At 45.9% G+C, this 22586-nt stretch overlaps 1 protein-coding gene across 3 annotated transcripts in view; it reads left to right on the top strand.

Annotated features, from left to right (window-relative positions):
• CTCFL (CCCTC-binding factor like) overlaps positions 1–21953 on the top strand; it is a 28150-nt gene extending 6197 nt beyond the window's left edge. For 2 of the 3 annotated variants that reach the window (XM_060285039.1, XM_060285038.1), the window contains 6 exons: positions 2756–2876; positions 3553–3702; positions 5879–6039; positions 9327–9509; positions 16961–17084; positions 20487–21953. In XM_060285039.1, coding sequence (XP_060141022.1) covers positions 2756–2876; positions 3553–3702; positions 5879–6039; positions 9327–9509; positions 16961–17084; positions 20487–20635 — 888 coding nt within the window. In that variant the 3' untranslated portion in view covers positions 20636–21953. Of the gene's footprint in view, positions 1–2755; positions 2877–3552; positions 3703–5878; positions 6040–9326; positions 9510–16960; positions 17085–20486 lie in introns of those variants that run through there. The other variant, XM_060285040.1, reaches the window with a different exon arrangement.
• The last annotated feature ends 633 nt before the right edge of the window (positions 21954–22586 follow it).

The following is a 22586-nucleotide window of genomic DNA, read 5'->3' as shown; positions in this document are numbered from 1 at the left end:
GCTTTCCTCAGTGGCACTTGATTTGATACAAAGCAATGTGCTTAAAGATTTAAACATGGCGGGGCTTCCCTGGTGGCGCAGTGGTTGAGAGTCCGCCTGCTGATGCAGGGGACGCGGGTTCGTGATCCGGTCTGGGAGGATCCCACGTGCCGCGGAGCGGCTGGGCCCGTGAGCCACGGCCACTGAGTCTGCGTGTCCGGGAGCCTGTGCTCCGCAGCGGGAGAGGCCGCAACAGGGAGAGAGAGGCCGCAACAGGGAGAGGCCCGCGTACAGCAAAAAAAAAAAAAAAAAAAGGTTTAAACGTGGCCATTTCCACTCTTAATGACAGAGGCCAACTTGTTAAATCTTCAGTTATAAGTCATGTTCATTTCAACTAGATCAGTTTCTTTATACCTTCCAGCAGATTTAGCACACCCTCAGTGAAACAACAGAACGGTATATTTACTTTTTTTTTTTTTTTTTTTTTTTTTTTGCGGTACGCGGGCCTCTCACTGTTGTGGCCTCTCGCGTTGCGGAGCACAGGCTCTGGACGCGCAGGCTCAGCGGCCATGGCTCACGGGCCCAGCCGCTCAGCGGCATGTGGGATCCTCCCAGACCGGGGCACGAACCCGTGTGCCCTGCATCAGCAGGCGGACTCCGAACCACTGCGCCCCCAGGGAAGCCCTATATTTACTTTTGAGTGTCACTTTTGTACAATTAATCTTTAAGAACTCCACTATCTAGCAGAGCGCATGCTGGGTCCTGATTTTGAGCCCCATTGGGAAAGGACGATACGCTTGAATTGAACTGAGTTAAAGGGGATGGCTAAAGTTTAAATACAGCAGTGATGAAACTGCGTTTCATCAACTAGGACATTTCACAGACGGCAGAATTTGATTCCAAAAAAAAAATTTTTTTTTTTTTTGCTATAACTGTTTTCAAAAATTATTTGTCATCTGAGTTAAAGGTTGAAACTGTACGCTGAAAACACAAAATGAGGGTTTCAAAAAACAAAGCCATCTGAGAATCCTACGCCTAGAATAGACGTTTGGTTGGTGTCCTGCCAGTTCTCAGCACAAATTGCCCACGTTCGCTGAGACCCTTCTCCAGGGTCGACCTCAACATATGGACCCTCTGTTTCTGCCCTCACCCTGTTTTTTGCATCTTCCAAGTCCTAGCATGCTGGTCTGCTCTAAGGGGGAGTAGCCAAAGCCCCCCACCTGACGCCACCCCTTTACACATATGCCAGCAGGCATGTGTGAAGCTGGGATGCAGAGTACCCCAACTTCTGAACTCCCCTCCCTCCCCCTCCTACCTTTCAAAGCCGTCCAGAGAAGGTTTACACACAGCCTTCTTTGATCATGCACACCACTCCGCTTTTCAAACCTCTCATGCTACAGTTTTTAAAATTCCTTTTGTTTTGCTTTCTGATACACTCAAAGCTATCTTTTCTTCTTCTAAAAATCTAAGCTAAATTGTTTGGTTTGGGTCTTGTTTTCCATTCCGAGTCTTCCTTTGTTCTTGAATGTTCTTTAGGCTTCTGGGTACTTTTGCTGCACATTAGGGAACCAGGCCAAGTGGAGCCTTCCTGAGATCACAGACAGGCTGCTGAGGGCTTTCCCACGTCTGTAGCCCAAGCGTGGTTCATTACCTCTGTTTCTGCTAAAGGTAGAAAAGAGCCTGAAAGAAGTGAATACAGAATAAGAACAGTCCTAGAAGGTCACTACAGTAGGCCCAAAACATGATAAAATGGGCATGTTTGCCCTTTAACTAATTGCCTATGATACGTAATTAATCAAATTAGAAGGTATTTTCTTCTACTTAAAAGTTCTTACAAACTGCTACCGCGTAGAACCTATTCTTATTTTTTATATATAAATGTATTTATTTGTTTATTTTTGGCTTCGTTGGGTCTTCGTTGCTGTGCTGGACTTTCTCTAGTTGCCGCGAGCAGGGGCTACTCTTCGTTCCGGTGCGCGGGCTTCTCATTGCGGTGGCTTCCCTTGTCGCGGAGCACGGGCTCTAGGCATGTAGGCTTCAGTAGTTGCAGTACACGGGCTCGGTAGTTGTGGCACGTGGGCTCAGTAGCTGTGGCTCGTGGGCTCTAGAGCACAGGCTCAGTAGTTGTGGCGCACGGGCTTAGTCGCTCCATGGCATGTGGGATCTTCCCGGACCAGGGCTCAAACCCGTGTCCCCTGCATTGGCAGGCGGATTCGTAACCCCTGCGCCATGAGGGAAGTCCCCGCGTAGAATCTATTCTTAATGGCAAGGAAGGTGTTCCTCCGTCCCTGGGCCGTTTAGGGTCCACAGAACTTGGAACTGTGAAGTACCTCCGACAGATGTCGGTCCATTCAAGAGCTCATGTTTTCAAGTTTCTCTGGTATGCAAGCAAACAATTTTCTGGCCTCTGCACTTCCGCAGCATGATCTAAACTTTGCAGCTATTGAGAGGCCGTTGCCTTAGAAATGAAAATAAGATTGTGGATGCCAGGGAGCAGCTAGATTTCCATTTTCCTTTGTAAAGTGAAGCTGAGGTGAGAGTCTCTTGAACGTCCCTGTTCATTGTCGCCCGAGGGTCTTACGCACACACATCAAATGCAGAGCGTCATCCGCTGCAGAAAGGAAGCGGCAGTGGCTTTAGCAGGTTCTCTCCAGGGTGGGAGGTAGGCTCTGCTGTTAAGATCGGACTCGTTTAGATCTTTTACAACGCTGGTTTATCGAAGACGCCACAAGTTTGGAGTTTCTGCTGCAATAAATATCTTTCATTTGTTTATCAGGCAAGTAAGTTGAAGCGCCACATCCGTTCGCACACGGGCGAGCGCCCCTTTCAGTGCCATCTCTGCAGCTACGCCGGCAAAGACGCCTGCAAGGTGAAACGGCACATGAGGACGCATTCCGGTAAAAGTTTCTCACGCTTAAGGCCAAATAAGTAAAGCGTAGTTTCCTTCTTACAAGTGACCTTGGCAAAGTTATCTTCGGTGCAGAATTAGAGGTCGAACGTCAAAGTGAAGTTTTGACACAGGGATGTTGCCTCTGCATTTATTTAGCGTTGAGGGAGCGTAATTCAACACGTAAACACAGCACGTAGATACCCCGTGGTGACCCCACTGTGAAGAGTAAACACCGTCAACTATTTGCTCCCATAGGTTTTCCAGGTTTTTCAAAGTCGGCGCCTTAATTCATCCTTCAACGTTAAGGCAAAACAAAAAACAAAGTGTACCGATTCCGTAAAGCACCGTCTTTATATTTTGTTTTATAAGGACTATGATTATGTGTGCTTCTGGGTTCTTTACGCCGAGGGTAGGAACTAGGTGTGGGTCTTGAACTGTGAGTACCGCCAGATGTTAGGAGAGTCGCCCATCTGGGCTGCTGTCCACACAGCTGGACACCACGTTGTCCGGGCTTGATTTAGGGACCTGGCCCTAGTTGGGGGTTAAACATATGAGAAAGGAGTTGCAAAGGGAGTCTTGGGGGGGAAAGAAAGGCTTTCAGCCCCAGGTGTCCTTTGGGGAGCACCAGGGGTTTCGGGGTGAAGCCCCTCGGCGGAGGGTCACTGTTGTCATCCGTGTTCCAGGTGAGAGGCCCTACGAATGCCACATCTGCCACGCACGCTTCACCCAGAGCGGGACCATGAAGATACACGTCCTGCAGAAGCATGGCGAGAACGTCCCCAAGTACCAGTGCCCGCATTGTGACACCGTCACTGCAAGGAAGAGCGACCTGCGTGAGTGTCTGGCTTAGAGAACTTCCTTTAGCTGCCCCGTGGGCCGGCTCTTCGGGAAGCCTGTGGAGCCCTGGGCCTGATTCCAGGGAGGCAGCGGGATTCAGGTGCTGCTCCTGGGTGTGTGTTTGGTTTTTTTCCGGACGTGCTGTGATGCCATCTTGTGGCTAGATCTCGTAAGTGCAGTTTCAGAGTCTGGCCCAGGCCCGGTCCAGGTACACAGATGAGCTCTCACGGGCATTTGAGCTCCTAAAGGGCTTCCCGGGTATTATTTTATTCCATAGTGGGCCTGTTTTTACAGATGACGAAGCGGATAAGGGACAAAAAGCGAACTGCCCCAGAGTCTCGTGACCAGGTGCCAGGAGGTGGCCTGATTTCAGGTTCTGACTCTCTATTAAATGATCTCTCCCGTGACACTCGGCAAATTTTTCTTAAACCCTTGCTGTGACCCTAAACAATTCTGGGAACCGAGGGTGGAAGCACGACATGGTTCTTTCCGTAAGGAACTTGCTTCAGTAAAAGAGCCCGCTTCATGTGACGTGAAATGCGTCCTGTGACAAGGTGAACCCCCCTAACAGTACGAGGCACCTTGAGCAGGTCCGAGTGCCAGACTGGGAGCTGGGATTGTATCTCGCCTGCAGAGGAAACGGGCCCTACTTAGCCGGGGGCGGTGGTGGAGGTGACGGTGAGTGAACCAGCCCCTCTCCTTTGTTTCGGGGTTCCTGGTCTCTCATTTTCTTCTTTCTAAAACACATAACACTGTGACACTCAGAATATGTCGGCAGAAATAGAGTCCCTGGTTTGCCCAGAGAAATTCTGGAGATGAGAGGCACAAACATTTGCAAACATTTCTGAAAGGGTGAAGGTGTTTCATGAGTCTTAACTTTGCGTCCAGATCCTTTGTCAGTTGCAAAACACAGCCCAGTGAGACCCCGTAGGGCACAAGAGTCTTGAGCCAGTTGCCAAGAAAGGACATTACCGACACCACGGCAAAGAAATACAGGTCATGTCCCATCCAAGTCGGTGGCGCACTCCCTATACCTCCATATACGCGTAAGATGCTTTGTACACAAGCTTAAGTCTTCCTTCCTGTCACTATATGAGACACCAAGCTCTTTAAATGACCGAGTCGGCACGTATGAGGTGCAGAGACGTCTCACACAAAGGACCACAAAGCCACCACGCTTTGGACTTAGTTGAGCCGAAACTATCCTAGAGCGCGCCTCTCGAGTACGACGTAGGGAAAAACAGAGCACTGGCCTCTAACAGAACGTCGGGGCTTCTATTTTAAGCCAGAATACAGAAGTTTTATCTTCGTTATGTAGAACCATCTTAACATTACCGCAAAGCCCGCCCACACCGTAGGGTTCTCCAAGTGCTTGTTAAATGAACACGCCAGGTCCGACGTGCCCCAGCTTAGCTGGCGCTTGGCTCCACATGAACGAATGTTACGATGAGGTGTCAGCATGCCATGCATTTAGGGCCGCAGTGTTTCAGCTGAGACCGATTTTACCTCCCAGGAGACACTTGGCAGTGTCTGCAGGCACTTTGGTTGTCACAGGCGGGGAGGAAGGGATGCTACTGGCACTAGAGGGTAGAGGCCAGGGATGCTGCAGAGAACAGGACACCCACCCAGGAAGGCATGAGCCAGCCTCAAGCGTTAATACAGGCAGACCTCGTTTTATTGCACTTTGCTTTCTCGTGCTTCTCAGCTGCCGCGTATCTTACAGATTGAAGGTTTGTGGCAACCCTGCGTTGAGCAAGTGTGTGGGCACCATCTTTCCGACAGCATTTGCTCACTTCTGGTCTCCATGTCACATTTTGGTAAATCTCGCAATATTTCAAACCCTCCACCAGCAAAAAGATTATCACTTGCTGAAGGCTCAGATGATTAGCATTTTTTAGCAGTATTTTTAAAGTATGTGCATTGTTTTTTAGACATAGTGCTAGTGCACGCTTAATAGACTACGGTATAGCATAAACATAAATTTTATACACAGTGGGAAACAAGGAAATCCGTGTGATTCACTTTATTGTGATGGTCTGGAACGGAACCCGCAATATCTCCGAGGTCTGCCTGTAGTAGCAAGGGTGAGAAACCCTATTTGGAGCGTAGGGGGAAATCGGCCTCACGGAAAGTAACCCTATTCTCCCACGTGATGTTCGGTTACTCTTTTAGGTGTCCATTTGCTCAAGCTGCATACGTACGAAGCTGCAGAGATGAAGTGCCGCTACTGTTCTGCTGTCTTCCACGAGCGCTATGCTCTCATTCAGCACCAGAAAACTCACAAAAACGAGAAGAGGTTCAAGTGTGAACACTGCAACTACGCCTGCAAGCAGGTACTGTGTTTCAGGCACTTGGGGGAGGAGCCGAGAGTTGAAAGCAAGCGTTCTTAAAGTGTGGCTCACAGACCCCTAGAGGTCCTTGAAACCGATCAGGATCATAAGATCAAGATCACTGTTATTAACTAGTTGTAATGCCAACACATTATTCGCCCTTTTCACTAGGTGACATTGGCACTGATGGTGCAAGAACAGTGGAGCTGCTTTAACGTGAGTCAGTGCGGCCACACCAAGCAGGACCACTGTGTTCTTGTTCTTCGTGCACTGGCAGCAAAAAGGAAGGGCAGTTTGCTTAAGAATGTCCTTGACAAAGCCGTGAAAGTTATTCAATTTATTCCATCTTGATTGACCCTGAATGCTCTTTTTAATAGTCTGCGTGATGAACTACGAAGTTGGCATAAAGCACCTCCGCTGTCCTCCAAAGCACGGTGGTCATCTGGAGGAGGCATCTGTGGGACTTTTGAGTTGCCAGCTCAACTAGCCACCTTTTCATGCATCACTATTTTTTCTTGAAAGAACAGACGACAAACTCTACTTATTCCATTATTGGGTATTTGGTAGACGTTCTCTTGAAAGCCAATGAAGTGATCCTGCCACGTCAAGGAAAATGGGTTGCCAAGAAAGCAGTTCCCACTTGGAAAACTTACATCCATCAGCGTGAACCTGGCAGCTTTCTAATACTTAAGACTTTTCAAATGAGACTGAAGTGATTTTAAGAAAGCATTTTTAATAGTATGTACTCAACACCTAGAAGCTCTTTATAACTCAGAGCTTCTGATGTTTTCCAAATGACCCACCTGTTATTTACAAAATCACGCATGGGTTAAAGATCCATTCAAAGTATAAAAAGATCAGCACATTTTAACATAACAAAGTACAAAAAGTTCACTGGTGTGGTTTCAGGCCCCACATTTTAACCAACTTTTAAGAAATCACCACTTGTTGAATGTTGGTGTAATAGAGAAGAATACCCACAATTATTTGAGAAAAACTATAAAAATTCTGCTCCCTTTCCCAGCTACGTATCTGGGAGAGCAGATGTTCTTCATCTATTTCGGCCACAAGAACACACCCCTGCAGACCGAAGGCAGAAGCTATTTCCTTTGAATAAGGTTGCCACACTTAGAAATAAAAATAGATAATGACCAGTTAAATTTGCATTTCAGGTAAACAGCAAATACTTTTGTATACAGGTATGTCCCAAATAGCGCCATCTCATATATGAGGCGAGACATTAGTGTTTTTGTTTTTTAAAAAAATAGATAATAGGGCTTCCCTGGTGGCGCAGTGGTTGAGAGTCCGCCTGCCGATGCAGGGGACGCGGGTTCGTGCCCCGGTCCGGGAAGATCCCACATGCCGCAGAGCGGCTGGGCCCGTGAGCCATGGCCGCTGAGCCTGCGCGTCCGGAGCCTGTGCTCCACAACGGGAGAGGCCACAACAGTGAGAGGCCCGTGTACCGCAAAAAATAAATAAATAAATAAAAATTTAAAAATAGATAACAGACATTTACAGAGGTATGTTAACATAGTTGATTTGTTGTTATTTTTCAGTGAATTGATAAATATTTTTTATATTTTTAATTTCTCAATTGATTTCGAATTGAGTCAATATTAATAGATGTCATCCCCATAAACAAAAGCTCCATGGAGTTGGCCATGATTTTTTATGAGTATAATGGGTCCTAAGACCAAAAGCTGAAGAACCGAACAGCGGTTTTGAAGCATCGTGTGCTACTGTGAATACCTTGCCACTGGTCACCAAAGGTGGAGGTCAGTTCTTCTTGTGTTTCAAAGTGTGGGCTAGAAATAGCATATGCTTTGAATAAAGGAGAGTGAGTTTTTCTCGTAGATTTTGAGGTTTAGACTGTTTGGATGCCTCAGGCTCAAATTTGTGTAAATCAGCTAAGAGAGCTTCCTGGAAGATGGATGAGACTTGGGAGGTGGTCCCAGGGAGGATAGAGCCCCAGGTGTTTGGGGAGCAGAGAGCAGACAGGGGTACCTGGAGGCCAGGGATGAGGCCAGAGCACTGCTGGGTGCACTGAGCCGCTTTGGTCCTGGAGAGCAGCCCTCCCAGGTTGGACCACGACTCCCAGCAGGAGACCAGGTGATGCTTACCTGGGAGAGAGGGATGAGCTGAAAGGTGTGTGGCGGGGAGGTGTATGCTCATGAGAGAAAGATTGCAAGGAAGGCCATCAGTTAGGGCATTAACAGTAATGCAGAAGTGGTCGTATATTCCATCTGAATAATCATGCCATTTTAAGTAAAACAAATAAAATGTGTACTTTTACTTGGCTCTCTCTATATTCTTGTCCTGATGCCCCAAATGATTTACTCATATAAATCTTAGTTAAAATTTTTGGCGATTTCTTTGCCAAAAACAATTATTTTCACCCAAATGGTTTTTTTTTAAAAAAAAGGAATTTATTAAATTTATTTATTTTTGGCTGCGTTGGGTCTTCATTGCTGCGCATGGGCTTTCTCTAGTTGCAGTGAGCGGGGGCTACTCTTTGTTGCAGTGTGTGGGCTTCTCATTGCGGTGGCTTCTCGTTGCGGAGCACGGGCTCTAGGCATGCGGGCTTCAATAGTTGTGGCACATGGGCTCAGTAGTTTTGGCTCTCGGGCTCTAGAACGCAGGCTCAGTAGCTGTAGCTCACAGGCTTAGTTGCTCCGCGGCATGTGGGATCCTCCTGGACCAGGGCTCGAACCCGTGTCCCCTGCATTGGCAGATGGATTCTTAAGCACTGTGCCACTGGGGAAGTCCCCCACTATGCCTTTAAATTGATATGAAGATTTGTAACACTATCAGGAAGTAGCCGGGAAAATGTTTAGATGCTTAATGTCCTTCAGACCCCAAAAGTCTGCTGAGTTGAAACTCTAACAATAGATTTACAAGTTTGCAGGTTCCATCTGCCCTTTGTAAACTCAGATCATGGCAAATAATTATAGAAATAGGGCTGCAAATACATAAGCTCTTTGGGAGGGGAAATGGATGACGGGTTCACTCCCCGAGGTATGTTCTACTCCATCCCTCCTGGGACTGTAGGACCAGCTGGGATTAATCCTGGAACTTGGTAACCTGATGGCAGGGACTGTGTAAGCGTGTTTCCTAGAGGCCAGACCGCGCTACTTCCACGGCAGTGCTGTGTCAAGAATGCGTTTGCTTTGTTTTTTCTTAAAAATGCACACATCTTTGGGGAGGAAAAAAAAAAAGGTATACAATAAATAACGTCTGATGCTAAAGAATCCCTGTCAGTAGCTCAGCCATTTGTTTTCCTTCCCTTCTAGGAACGTCATATGACAGTTCACATACGTACCCACACTGGAGAGAAGCCGTTTGCCTGCCTCTCCTGCAATAGACGTTTCCCACAGAAGCAACTTTTAAACGTGCACTTCAAGAAATACCATGATACAACTTTCGTCCCGACTGTTTACAAATGCCCCAGGTGTGGCAAAGGCTTTACCCGCTTGGTAAGCTCCCTCAAGTCCCAATAAATCCTCCTTGAAAAGATCCCTGTGTCCCCAGGCACGGTGTCACACTTGGGCAGTTTTATCCTGATTATAGAAACTTGCCAGGATTTAAGGTAGCATCTGTCATGCCTTAAGAAAGTGGTTATTAGATTTTTGGAGTCACAAAACTCTTGAAAATCTTATAAACATGTGGTTTCCCTTCCGTGAAAAAAGACACTCCTGCAGACAGAATCTTGCGAATGGCTTTAGGGAGTTCTCAGGCTCCCGGACAATCTACCAAGAACCCCTGCTTTTAGGGTAACATTTTAAGAATTGTCCCTGTGGATTAGATTTAGGCTACTTCACAGAGAGAATGCAGTTTTTAATATGTTTTGTAGATATTCTTAGAATAGGGCTCTCGGTACTGTGCTCAGAAATACACTTACTCTTCAGTTTTATTTTTCTAGGTGTCGTATTAGTTATCTATTGCATAACAAACTACCTCGAGACGTAGTGGCTTAAGACAACCAACATTTGTATCTCTCATTTTCTGTGGGTTGGGAAGTTGGGAGTGGCTCAGCTGGGTGGTTCTGCCTCTGGGTCTCTCGTGAGTTGCCGTCAGGATGTTGTCAGGGGCTGTAGTCATTGGATGGCGTGACTGGAGCTGGAGGCACCGCTTCTAAGATGGCGTGCTCAACATGGCTGTTGGCAGGAGGCTTCAGTTCCTCGCTACGTGGACCTCTCCATTGGGCTGCTCAAGTGTCCTCGTGACCAGAGCAAGAGAGAGCAAGGAGGAAGCCACAGTGTCCCCTAATCTTAGAAGTGACACGACCCTACTTTTCTGTTCATTAGAAATGCAGCATATAATTCAGCCCATATTCAAGGGGTGAGGGGTAAAGTCCCTTTTGAAAGAAAGAGCGCCAAAGAATTTGTGGACATTTAAAGCCACCACAGATGATTAGCTAGATCCCTAGATGATGTCTGTACTTTATAAAAGTTTAGAATTATCTGAACTTGACTATTTTTATGGAAAAAACTATGTTTTCTCTTAGAGGAAGATGGTAGGGTAGTTGTGTTTTTTGGGTAGTGTGTGGGACAGTTCTGGAGTGTTAATGCTATTAGTTGAAAATTTCAAACAGAAGCGGTCGGTGGCAGTGCTCCAAAAACAGTGTCATTCATACTGAGTTAAAATTGTAAAGAAGCTGCCCTTTGGTGTGAGAAACAAGAAAGCAGAGTAAAGAGTAAGCCAACCTCACAGAATCCTTCAGAACATGAAGTCAGAAGTTTTGAAACTTCTCCTTCCATTCAAGAAAGCACATTGGGACTTGCATCTAGAATATAGAAAGAACGTTTACAACACTATAATAAAAAGTTAAATACCCTATTAAAAACAGGCAAAGGATCTAAGTAGACATTTCTCCGAAGAAAATATACAGATGGCCCATAGGCACATGAAAACATTCGTCACTAAGGAAATGCAAATCAGAATCACAGTGAGATACCCCTAGGACGAGCCATTAGAATGGCTGTGATCAAAGAAGGCAGATAATAAAAGATGTGGGAAAACTGAACCTGTTATACATTGCTGGTGGGATTTTTAAACGGTGAAGTCACCTTGTAAAACAGTCCAGCAGTTCCTCAAAAAGTTAAACATAGAGTTACCATGTGACCCGGCAATTCCACTCCTAGGCATGTATCCCAAAGAGTTGAAACATATGGCCACACAAAAACTTGTACACAAATGTTCACAGCAGCATTATTCATAATAGCCAAAAAGTGGAAACTACCCAAATGTCCATCAACTAACGAACAGATAAAACGTGGCCCGCCCATACACTGGAATATTATTCAACCACAAAAAGAAGTGAAACACTGATACATGCTATATAACGTGGGTGAACCTCGAAAAAAGCCAGACACAGAAGGCTACATATTATATGATCCATTTTGATGAAATGTCCAGAACAGGCAAGTTCGTAGAGACAGAAAGTAGATTAGTGGCTGCCTGGCTGGAAGGAGGGGGAATGCAGAGTGTTTACGGTATAGGATTTCTTTTTGAAATGTTCTAAAATTGATTGTGGTGGATAGTTGCACAATTCTGTGAATGAACTAAAAACCTTGAAGTATACATTTTAAACAGGTGGATTTTATGGCATGGGAATTATATCTCAATAAAGCTGTTTATAAGAAATAAAAGAAAGGGATTTCCCGTTTCTGGTTCCATGTGTAAGGAACTTGGAAGTCACTACTTCATCCTAACAAGTAAAAAACTGAATAGAGTGAAAAGTCAACAACTCTTTAGGATCCGTAAAAGAGGCGAGGCCACAGGGCAAACTGCTGCCCGCAAGCTTGGAGACACAGACAGGTGAATGCAGGGAGTTCCCTCTTACCTGAGCAGAGACTTAGAAGCAGGAACTTCTGTGGAAGCCAGTGCCGGTGTAGGAAAACCAGAGCTGTCACTGATGAATTGCTGGAGGCTCGGCGTGGACAACTGAGTGTTGAAAGGTGCAGGGGGATCCAGTCATAGGGGGATCCCCACAATATTGTGAGCTTTACCACCAGGAGTTTAACAAGGTTCCCACAGCGAATATCTAAAAAACAAAAACAAAAAAATCTCCTTCTGCTTCCTGCAGGGGGAGTGGAAAAGGAACCATTCTTCTTACCGAGGCCTGTTCTAGGGGTAGACTAGTTAACCAGTGCCTAATCTGCTGGGGTTTTATCAGAGCCTAACTGACCTGGGGAAGGGAAATACCCAAGTCCACCCCATTCTAGACATTCTGTCCCACCCAAGAGGGGAGAAAAAAGAAACTGAGAAACCACAGCCCAGAGGCACAGGCTCACGGAAAGGCTGAGCCCTCAACACAGGCTGGAGAACGCACCCCACACCACCACATTACTAAAGGCTTATTTACAGCAGCTCCTTTTATGCAAAAAAAAGAAAAATTCCAAGGCGTGCCAAACAGCAAAAAACACAATTTGAAGAGACAGAGCAAGCATCAGGAATGGCAGGGATGTTGGAGTTATCAGACCAGGAACTTAAAACTACGATTCATATGCTAAGGGCGCTAACAGAAAAAGTAGGCAGGGCTTCTCTGGTGGCACAGTGGTTGAGAGTCCGCCTGCCGATGCAGGGGACAGGGGTTCGTGCCCCGGTCCAGGAGGATCCCACATGCCGCGGAGCGGCTGGGCCCGTGAGCCATGGCCGCTGAGCCTGCGCGTCCGGAGCCTGTGCTCCGCAACGGGAGAGGCCACAACAGTGAGAGACCCGCGTACCGCAAAAAAAAAACACTTAAAACTCAACAATAAGAAAACAACCCAGTTAAAAAATGGGCCAAGGACTTTGACACCTCACCAAAGAAGATATACTGATGGCAAATAAGCATATGAAAAATTGTTCCCCATCATAATGTCATCAGTGAAATGCAAATTAAAACAATGAGATACCACGACACACCTATTGGAATGGCCAAAATCCGGAATACAGACAACACCAAACGCCAGTGAGGAGGTGGGACAACAGAAATTCTTCTTCATTGCTGGTTGCAGCGTAAAATGGGGCGGCCAGTTTGGAAGACAGTTTGGAACTTTCTTACGAAACTAAACATACTCATACCCCACAATTCCACAGTCGTGCTCTTTGGTATTTACCCAAAAGAGCTGAAAGCTTATGTCCACACAAAAACCTACACACAGGTGTTATAGCAGCTTTACTCATAATTGCCCAAACTTGGAAACAACCAAGACTCCCTTGAGTAGGTGGATGGATAAACAAACTGTGGAGCATCCAGACGGTGGAATATTATTGAGCGCTAAAAAGAAACAAGCCATCAAGCCATGAAAAGACACGGAGAGGGACTTCTCTGGTGGTCCCGTGGTTGGGACTTTGCCTTCCAACGCAGGGGGTGCGGGTTCGATCCCTGGTCGGGGAACTAAGATCCCACATGCCTCGCAGCCAAAAAACCAAAACCTGAAAAAGAAGCAATATTGTAACAGATTCAATAAAGGCTTTAAAAATGGTCCACATCAACAGTGAGACGCCTGATTGAACACCTGTAGAGACCATAACCTCCTGGACTTTGGATGGCTCATTGTGAGCAAACAGCAGTAAGATGGAGACGGTGGAGAAGTTTCGTGGTCTGTATACCTTCCTTTTCTTTTCTTTTCCCTCCTCTCCCTTGTCCCTTTCCGACTCCTCCTTCTTTAGTAGATTGTAAAGAAAATGTTAGCATCAGAGAACTAGAATTGGATTAAAAGGGCTTCCAAGAATGGAGAGAAAAGCTTTGGTAGAGGACCGGATAAGTCAAGGGATCTTAACCATGCGGCAAGTATGTGATTTGTCTCGGATGGCGCCAGAGTGCTTTTTCTGGAACTGCATCATTTGGACAGTGCCACATATGCTCATTTAACACAAATTTGTGAAGGACTTACTAGGTGCCAGGCTCTGTGCTAGCCCTAAGGACGCCGGATTCATAAGGTTGGAGTTATATCTTTGAGGATCGTTAAATCTATTAGTTCCCTAACATTGTCGCTCTTTTTTTGTTGTTACTCTTCTTTTTTTTAATTAAAAACATTTTTTTAGTTAGAGAACTTCTTATTAATTCCCTTTATATAATTTAAAAAGCAGGTTTTTAATATAATAATTTAGCGTGGCATAAATGTTTAGTCATTACAGTTGGAAAATTATTACTCTTATTTTTAAGAGAAGTTACAAAAGTTTATGGTAATCTGAAACCAACAAACCAATGGCAACAACAACAACAAAAATTAATATTAAAGAAAAAAAACTATTTTGAGGATGTTATCTAGAAAGAGTGAATACTTCAATTAAGTGAAATAATGATTATTTATGGACTTATGGTTACTTATTGGTTTGTGTGTGCCTAGTTCTTTAGAGACCTAGCATGACCAGTACTGAATACTTCTATTCAACTTGTGATTCCCAAGAAGAGGAATGGGTGTCCCTTTCATCTCTTTCGCTGAACTTGTAAATACAAGAAGTGACATTGTTACCAGCACATTATCTTTGTCCAGGACGACAACAGTATGCTTTGCATTAGCTTCCTGTGTTAGGAATTCATAGTGTACACAGTAATACAAAAAGAACTGCGGCAAGTGTTGGTGGGGTGAAGGGTTCTAAGTGTCCCAGGTTGATGAAAATGGTGTCATTCTCCTCACATCTCCCCTTTCTGAACATGAGAGCAGCCATTTATTTTCCTGTTGAAAATTCTCAGATGTTGTATGACAGCGAGTGGAGTGAAGCTATTTCTTCGTTAAGAATAGCTAGTAAACTTCTGTGTCTTTTCTCTCTAAAAAAGATTTGATGGTACAGACACAAAGAAAGAACTACCGACTGAATACTTGGTTTTCATTCTTAGCCTCACAATACACAGTGGGCAAAGTATAACAATTAGATGGTAGAAACTTAAGTTAGTATTTACTTTCAACGTTATGGGGCAGGACATTACACGAATTGGAAGAAATTTTATCAAAATCGTTCATAAAGAAAACCTCAGATTTCTCTTTAACTTCCAAAATACTTGAAATTGCAAGATCATGTTTTTGACCATTGCAAAAAACTGTTTTGAAATCAGCAATACAACTTTGAATATTTAAAATCCCTTTTTTATAACATGATTAGGACTAAAGGAGAAATCAAGAATAGAATTAAGATTATATTTAAAACTTATGAATAGCGCGTGTCCAAACTAATGGGATGCAGCCCAAAACTACAGCTATTCGAGTCCTTGGCGTTTCCATTTGAATTTTAGGATTAGCTCGTCAATATTTGTAAAGTTGTAGCTTTAAATGAGTTTATAATACAAAAAGTAAAAGAGGAAATAAACATTCAAATTAATATTTTAGAAAGAGCAAACATAAAAAAGGTCCACATCAAAAAAATCTTAAAAAAAAAAGACATGGAGGAACTTTAGATGTGCGTTAAGTGAAAGCAGCCAGTCGGGAAAGGCTCCACACTGTGATTTCAGCTCTGTGGCGCTCTGGAAAAGGCAAAACTGTGGAGACAGTAAGAGGACCAGCGGTCGCTTGGGGCTGGGGTTTGGGGGAAGAAAGAATAGGCAGACAGCAGAGGATTTGTAGGGAAGAAAATCTACCTCCCTCTCAATTTTGCTGTGAACCTAAAACTGCTCTTTAAAAATTGTGTTTAAACATAGACAAATAAATGAAAGTATATCTGGATACTCAAATTCAAGTTAATTTTTAAAAAGTAGAGGATTCAAAACTTCCATTCTTTAGCCCACAGTGGTCCCAGGGTATCTCTAGACCAGAATGTCACAGGGCCACCCCTCTCCTCCCCAGTAAGGACCCCCTGCTCTGGATTCAGAATACTGGGCACCTCCTCTCTTGAGAAACATTTCCCTGACACAGAGGTTTGTATTATTACTTTGCCCCCTGGGCCGTCAATGTCCATAGGTTTACTTAAAATCTTACCCCACTTACTTTGTAAAGGCTGGATGTGTTTTTGTTTGTTTTGTTTGCTCATCCAAACTTGTGTCAGGAGTTCTTAACCATGAACTTTGTGAAGTCGTAGGGAGACTGTGTGTGGAGATACACGTGCCTGTTGCTGGGGAAGGAGCCTTGCTTTTTATCATATTCACAAAGGAATCCTTGACTCCAAAAGGCTTGGTTTTATATACTTCGTCATCCTATAAACCAGGGATTGGCACGCTTTTTTCCGTAAAGGGCCAGAGTAAATATTTTCATCTTCACAGACCAGTTTCTGCCCCAACTACTCAAGTCTGCCGTTGTAGCTCAAAAGCAGTTTGCCAACCCGTATGGATAAGCATAAAATGGAAGAAATTTAAATACCATCCCCCCCCCCTTATATATGGATCCTTCCGCTTCCCCCGACGCACCAGGACAGCCCCGACCACCACACTGAAGTCTCAGTGGAAACTAGGGGTCACATTTTATATAATCACCATATTTAATGACATGCCGCCAGTATCTTACTTCAGCATATGGACTTAGTGTAAGTGTTCTCACTTATTTTAAACCATCCTGCGTGTTCATAGACAAAAATATATCGTTACTAGGTTCGATAGGAAAGCTCTGAGCTGCCTTTTTCATTCCAAATGTTGTACAGTCTTAATACCTCCATGCATAGGGGGTCTGGAGGGAAGCTGGTAGGGCAGTAAAATGCCCATGGTATATTACTGATTTTTATAAAATCGAGGGTATATTGAATTTTTCAAGCCTCACTTCAGTAGAAGCAGTCTAGGAAAATGAATTTTGTCTTCTCACTGACGTCCATGACTTTAAAAATATTTAAAAATAAGCTGGGTTTCGGCTAGACCGAAACACAACGGAAAAGGGTCACCTTTAAAAAAACCATCTTTTTTGTACAAGATTACCCGAGGCGCGCGTTCCTCCCCGCTTCCCGTCTCTTTAGCCGTGGGTTTTCCACGCCATTCCCAGTGATGCTGGCTTTCCCTGTGCTCTCCTTTCTCCGGCAGAATAACATGCAGAGACACTTGAAAAAGTGTGGCTCCAGGCAAGAGAAGCCAACCACCTCGGAAAAAGGAAGACGAACAAAAATGAGGAAGCCGACCAACCCGAAAGAGACAGCCAAGGAAGACGGTACCTCGTGTTAAATGAATCAGGTTTTATTCTGACGGTGGTTTTTCTGGTTGTACGTTTCCCTGGGTGCTGAGCGTTGCTGTGCAGGGGACGCATCCAGAAACCCTAAGTGTCCGACCCCAGCAGGCGCCTGTTCCCAGCAGCCATTGCTGCTGCTGCTGCCCCGACGGGCGGGTTGGTGAAGTGGGAGGATGCGCAGAGGAAGTGAGCCTGGGGACCCCGGTGGGTCCACACCCCCCGTCACGTGGGGTCCTGGCGGGACGTGAGAGCCAGGCGATGACGCTGCACGTGCCCCCGCTGTCCCTGGTCGTGCTGGTGGACCGTCCCTGTGCCTGGTGGAGCTATGGGCCTGTGTCCATCTCCTGGGGCTGCCGCAGCAAATGACCACATGCTGGGTGGCTTAGAACGGGAATTGATTTGCTCGTAGGTCTGGAGGCAGAAGCCCTAAATCAAGGCCATCAGCAGGGCTACGCTCCATCTGCACGCTCTGGGGCGGGCTGGGGGCGGGGCACCCTCCCTTGCCTCTTCCGGCCTCCGGTGGCCCAGGCGCCCCGGGCCTGTGGCTGCATCACCCCGTCTCTGCCTCTGTCCGCCCGTGGGCGCATCCCCTGTATCTGCGTCTCACCTTTTCTGTCTCATACAGACACGTGTCGTTGGCTTTAGGGCCTGCCTGGAAGATCCAGGATGATCTCATCCCGAGGGCCTTCATTACATGTTCAAAGACCCCTCTTCCAAATAAAGTCCCAGTCTCAGTTTGGGGGTTAGGGTGTGGACGTGTCTTTTGCGGGGCTGCCATTCAACCCACTCCAGGCGTCAGTCTTTTCCCTCCAGCCTCAGGGAGCAGATGTGAGTCCCCAGGTTAACACAGGGGTTGTCCGTGTGCTGTCGGCCCTGTGGAAGGTTCTGCTCCACGCGGGGGAGGCCCTAGCTCCTGTGCAGCTGTTCTGTTCCTTTCGTATGAGAATCTTAGACTTAGAGTGTGACTGGAAACCAAGGCAACCTTCAGCAAAAACAAATGGAAAATGTTTGCATGGCATCCTCATCCTTTAAATTCCCTAGATTTTGATTCCAGCCCCAATCCTGGACTTGTGAATGTTCCCACGGAGAGCTGGAAGCCTCTTCCTTCCTCCAAGGGTTGTCAGATAAAGTGGAGGACACGCCCAGTTAGATTTGAATTTCAGATAAACAATGAATAACTTCGTTGTCTGAGTATATCCCACACACTCTCTGGGATAAACTTATGCTAAGCAATGATTCAGTGTTTATCGGAAACTCACGTTTAACAGGGCGTCCTACAGTCCGTCCCTTTCCCCTCTGTGCAGCGTCCCTCATTTCAGTAACTGTCCACATGCCAAACTCCCTGGTTCTTCTTCCACGTCTCACCCACCTGGCAAAGCTCAAACTCTGGAGGCATCGCGGGAGCCAGGTCCTGGAGGGCGGGTTACCTGGCAGGACCTAGGGGTCCTCAGTCGGTGCCCAGCTGCCCAGCTCAGTTACAACCATCCAGAATCGCACCCACGGCCCATCTCTGGAGCACCTGTTTTATCTCCTGCAGGAGTTACCATGTCCCACCGAGAGCTCACACGTGGTCCCTTTTATCCTGAGTGCAGCCCCACACCCCAGGCCTTCGTGCCGTCCGCCAGTGGAGAACTGGATGGCAGAGGCCACAGCCCACCCCGGGCTCCCGTGGACACCCCGTGGCACCTCTCCCACCTGCTCACCCCTCCACGTTTCTCTTCTCTCTCCCCAGAGGCCAGCTCGTCCGGTTCAGCCAGATCCTTCTCGACAGCCTCAAATATACTTGTGTCTTGAGAAAAAATAAATACACCGGCAGGACTCCCAGCTCCACTCTGCTCCCTCTTGTTCCCACGGACTCCCCTCTCCCCTGCCCCCTCGGCCCCTCCATTGCTCAAGCCTGTGGGCTTCCAGCCTGGGCACCGGCCTCTGCAGTTGCGGGGCAGCACCTCACCCTCATTAATCCTGAGCTGACCTCTCCCCAACGTGCTTTCTGGACGTTGACATTGAAAGAACAGAAAAAAATTTTTTTAATGATGAAGAGTAGGTCCCCACGTGCGCCTTCTCCCCCATTTACTTACACTAGTCTTTGAAACAGGACCGTTCTGTCGACGAGCTCTGGGAAGGACCCTGGAGACACGGCTGGCGTTGACTGTTCGTGAGCCAGAAGGGCAGAAAGGGCAAAACTCTTGCAGTTTTAAAAATCGGGGATGAAAAGACTGGATATATTAAAACGTTTTGCGTATCGAAGAGGGTCAGCTGCGTATTCAAAGCAAAGTGTGAATTGAGACAAGTAACCTGACTTGTATTAGCCAGAAACAGGACTTGATTTGCACTTCAGGGTTTTTTTTGAACCTACATCCTCCAGGTCATCGTTTCATTTCTACTTTTGCTGTGTCAGTGGGTCAGCGTGTCCCCCACCAGGTCCTCGGTAGATTTCTGCAAGTTACTGTCAGACGGCACCTATTCCGCGACTCTTGTGTTCATCTTCGTACACAAGGCCTGAGTCTTATTCCTCTCCCCCCTCCCCCCTCCCAAATGCTTCAAGGAACCGTAAGCAAAACTATGTTGCAACAAGTTTGAAGTCACATGCGATAACAGCCTTCTTCTGCGCGGGGCCCTCTGTCTCTCATTCCCGGTGCCTCGTCAGTGACTTTCCACGGGTCTCCTCGGGGAGGAATTTGGAAAATGGGTAGGGGGTTGGATGTGGATGTGAGCCTCTGTTTTGAGACTCCCAAAGTTGGGCTGACTGTTTAGAAGCTGCTGGAAGGAGGGCAGGGATGGTCACGGATCTGAGTGTGGCTCATGGTGTGTACCTAGCAGGACGCTTGGCCCAGAGGTGACTCGGGGTATGTTGATTAGCTGATGGGACAGGTGTCCCGAGAGCAGCTGGCCTTTTTCATGTCATCAGTGTCATTCTGTGGGCACCAGGACAAGACTTGTGTAAGCCGTCCGGCCAGTAACTCACAGGATCTGCATTCACCTCAAGCCGCAGTTCTCAGCGGGGCACAGGTGCCTGTGTCTGGTGGCATTTCTGGCTGCCACAGCTGGGGGAGGGTGCTTCTGGCACCCCGCGGGTCAAGGCCAGGGAGGCTGCTAACCGCCTAACGGTGCGCAGGACAGGTTCCCACAGCAGGGAACCCTCCGGCCCTAAATGTCTGCAGAGCTGAGGTGGAGAAGCCCTGCCTTAAAGCTGGGGTTGAGAAGCCCTGCCTTAAACAGTTGAGATCAGGGTATTTGTACTGTCCTATAAATGGAAGTATTGTTTTCTAAAATGCTGCGCTAAAAATTCAGCCATTGTTTCCAAAATACAATCGCAGCGTTTATCAATTCTGATTTCGTGGCTGCTTTATTTTAAATTTGCCAACGCTGTGCCTTTTCCCCAAGAAGCCGCTGCTGAGGAGGCCTCCCTGGTGAGCGGAGAGCAGTACCCGGGGGGGCTGGTTCCCATCGACTTCGGAGAAGCCATGGCTGGAGGCGAGGACCCGGATGAAGACATGACCTGTGAGGTGATCCTGGCCATGATGGAGAACTGAAGGGGAGTCCAGGTTCGGTGTGACAACGTGTCGTTCTTAACGCGCGTTACGAGGGTTTAGCACTGTCTTTGAAACAATTAAATTCATGACAACGGATGGTCACAGTTTTTCCAGAGCTTGTGGTAGTGCCTAGAATTGTTTGCGTATTTTCAGTTGGGTATTTCAGAAACACTGCAGGTATTTGATAAAGGGCCCCAATCCTGAATTGGAGGATGAAACCTCAGACCTATGAATTCATTCACTTGATACTGGCAGGGTGACCCCCAATGAATGAGCAGTGATTTTTGGATAATAGTCATTTCCATGATGACGTAGACTACTTAGTGCTTCACCAGACAGGCGAAGCTGGGGAGCTACAGGTTGGATTGTACACACCCGTGATATTTCTGATATTACGCGTTTTAAACATAAAAGACTAATTTTATGTCCTTTTTTATACAAATGAGTTATCCATAAAATTTAAAGCTACCATAATACTTTTAATTAGTTCTAAATTCAATGCAAAGGATCCTAATGGTATTTTTAAAAACTGAGTAGAAAAAGAGAAACCTCACATTAGACTGGAAAGGGATGAGCAATTGTTTTTACTGGGGCAGATCAGCAGGGCTCGCTTAATTTTCTTCGGCAGGTGTGAAGTCCCCCCATTACATTCCGTTATAGCTTATTAGTATATCAGTTTGTCACCCTTCTGTTTTGCTAAAACGCCTTTGTTTATATTTTTTAAATAATTGGCCGAGTGAGAAGAAACAGAAAAATCTGATAATGAAAATGTGTACTTGCAGAGAACTGGTACTTTTTTAGAGCACCTATAATGAGTATTTTTTGGCCACGCCAAAGAGGTTTTCCCACATTCGAGCAGCACATGAAATGCCTCTTTAGTACTTAGAATTAACTAGTATTTATCTTTATACTGAGTCGTATTTTTCTTCTTTTTTTAGCTCAGCAGCTGCTTTTGCTGGGAACTCCCCTCCACCCCATATTTTAAAATCACTGATAGGTCCTAAGTTCAAATTCTTTTTTTTTTCAGCTTTATTGCGATATAATTGACAAATAAAACTGTAACGTGTATCTTGTGATGATTTGATATACAATTTGATGTATGTATGCATTGTGAAAGAATTTCTCCCATCTAGTTGACTAAATTCAGATTCTTCAAATGCTGATCTGGTGTGAAAATACCCCAAGTTCAGAAGCCCCATGTCAGGTGAACATATGGAAGCAATTTCCCAGCAGGAAAGGCAGTATATTCATTTTATGACAGTGAATTAATTGAAATCACATAATAAGACTAACCCCATGGTCTGTTGTATGCTATAATTGGGCCTATTTGAACTTTTGCAGTAGTTTCTTATTCTTTGACTGTTGTTTAAAGAGGTTTTTGCAAAACTCAATAAAATAAAATGACTTAAAATTGCCTTTCTTTGTTATATGTGAATGGTGGTTCTAAAAACACGTCTTCTTTGCCTGGTGGGGATGTGGAGAAACTGGAACCCTTGTGCATTGTTGGCAGACATGTAAAATGGTGCAGATTCTATGGAAACACTATGGTGGTTCCTCAAAAAATTAAAAATAGAATCACCACGTGATTCAGCAGTATGGGGATAGACCCAAAAGAATTGAAAGCAGGGTCTTGAAGAGATATTTGTACACCCATGTTCATAGAAGCAATACTCACAATAACCAAAAGGTGGAAGTAACTCAGATGTCCATAGATAGATAAATGGAGAAACAAAATGTGGTCTCTGCACACAATGGAATATCATTAAAAAGGAAGGAAATTTTGACACCTGCTACAGCATGGATGAACCTTGAGGATATTCTGCTAAGTGAAATAAGCCAGCCCCAAAAAGACAAATACTGTATGATTCCACTTATGTGAGCTCCCTAGAGGAGTCAAGTTCATAGAGACAGAAAGCAGAATGGTGGCTGCCAGGGGCCGGGGGTGGGGGAG

Source organism: Globicephala melas, chromosome 15, assembly GCF_963455315.2.
Source record: "Globicephala melas chromosome 15, mGloMel1.2, whole genome shotgun sequence".
Classification (NCBI taxonomy): domain Eukaryota; kingdom Metazoa; phylum Chordata; class Mammalia; order Artiodactyla; family Delphinidae; genus Globicephala; species Globicephala melas.
Note: the sequence above shows the minus strand (reverse complement) of the source record. Positions and strands in the feature narration are given on the sequence as shown.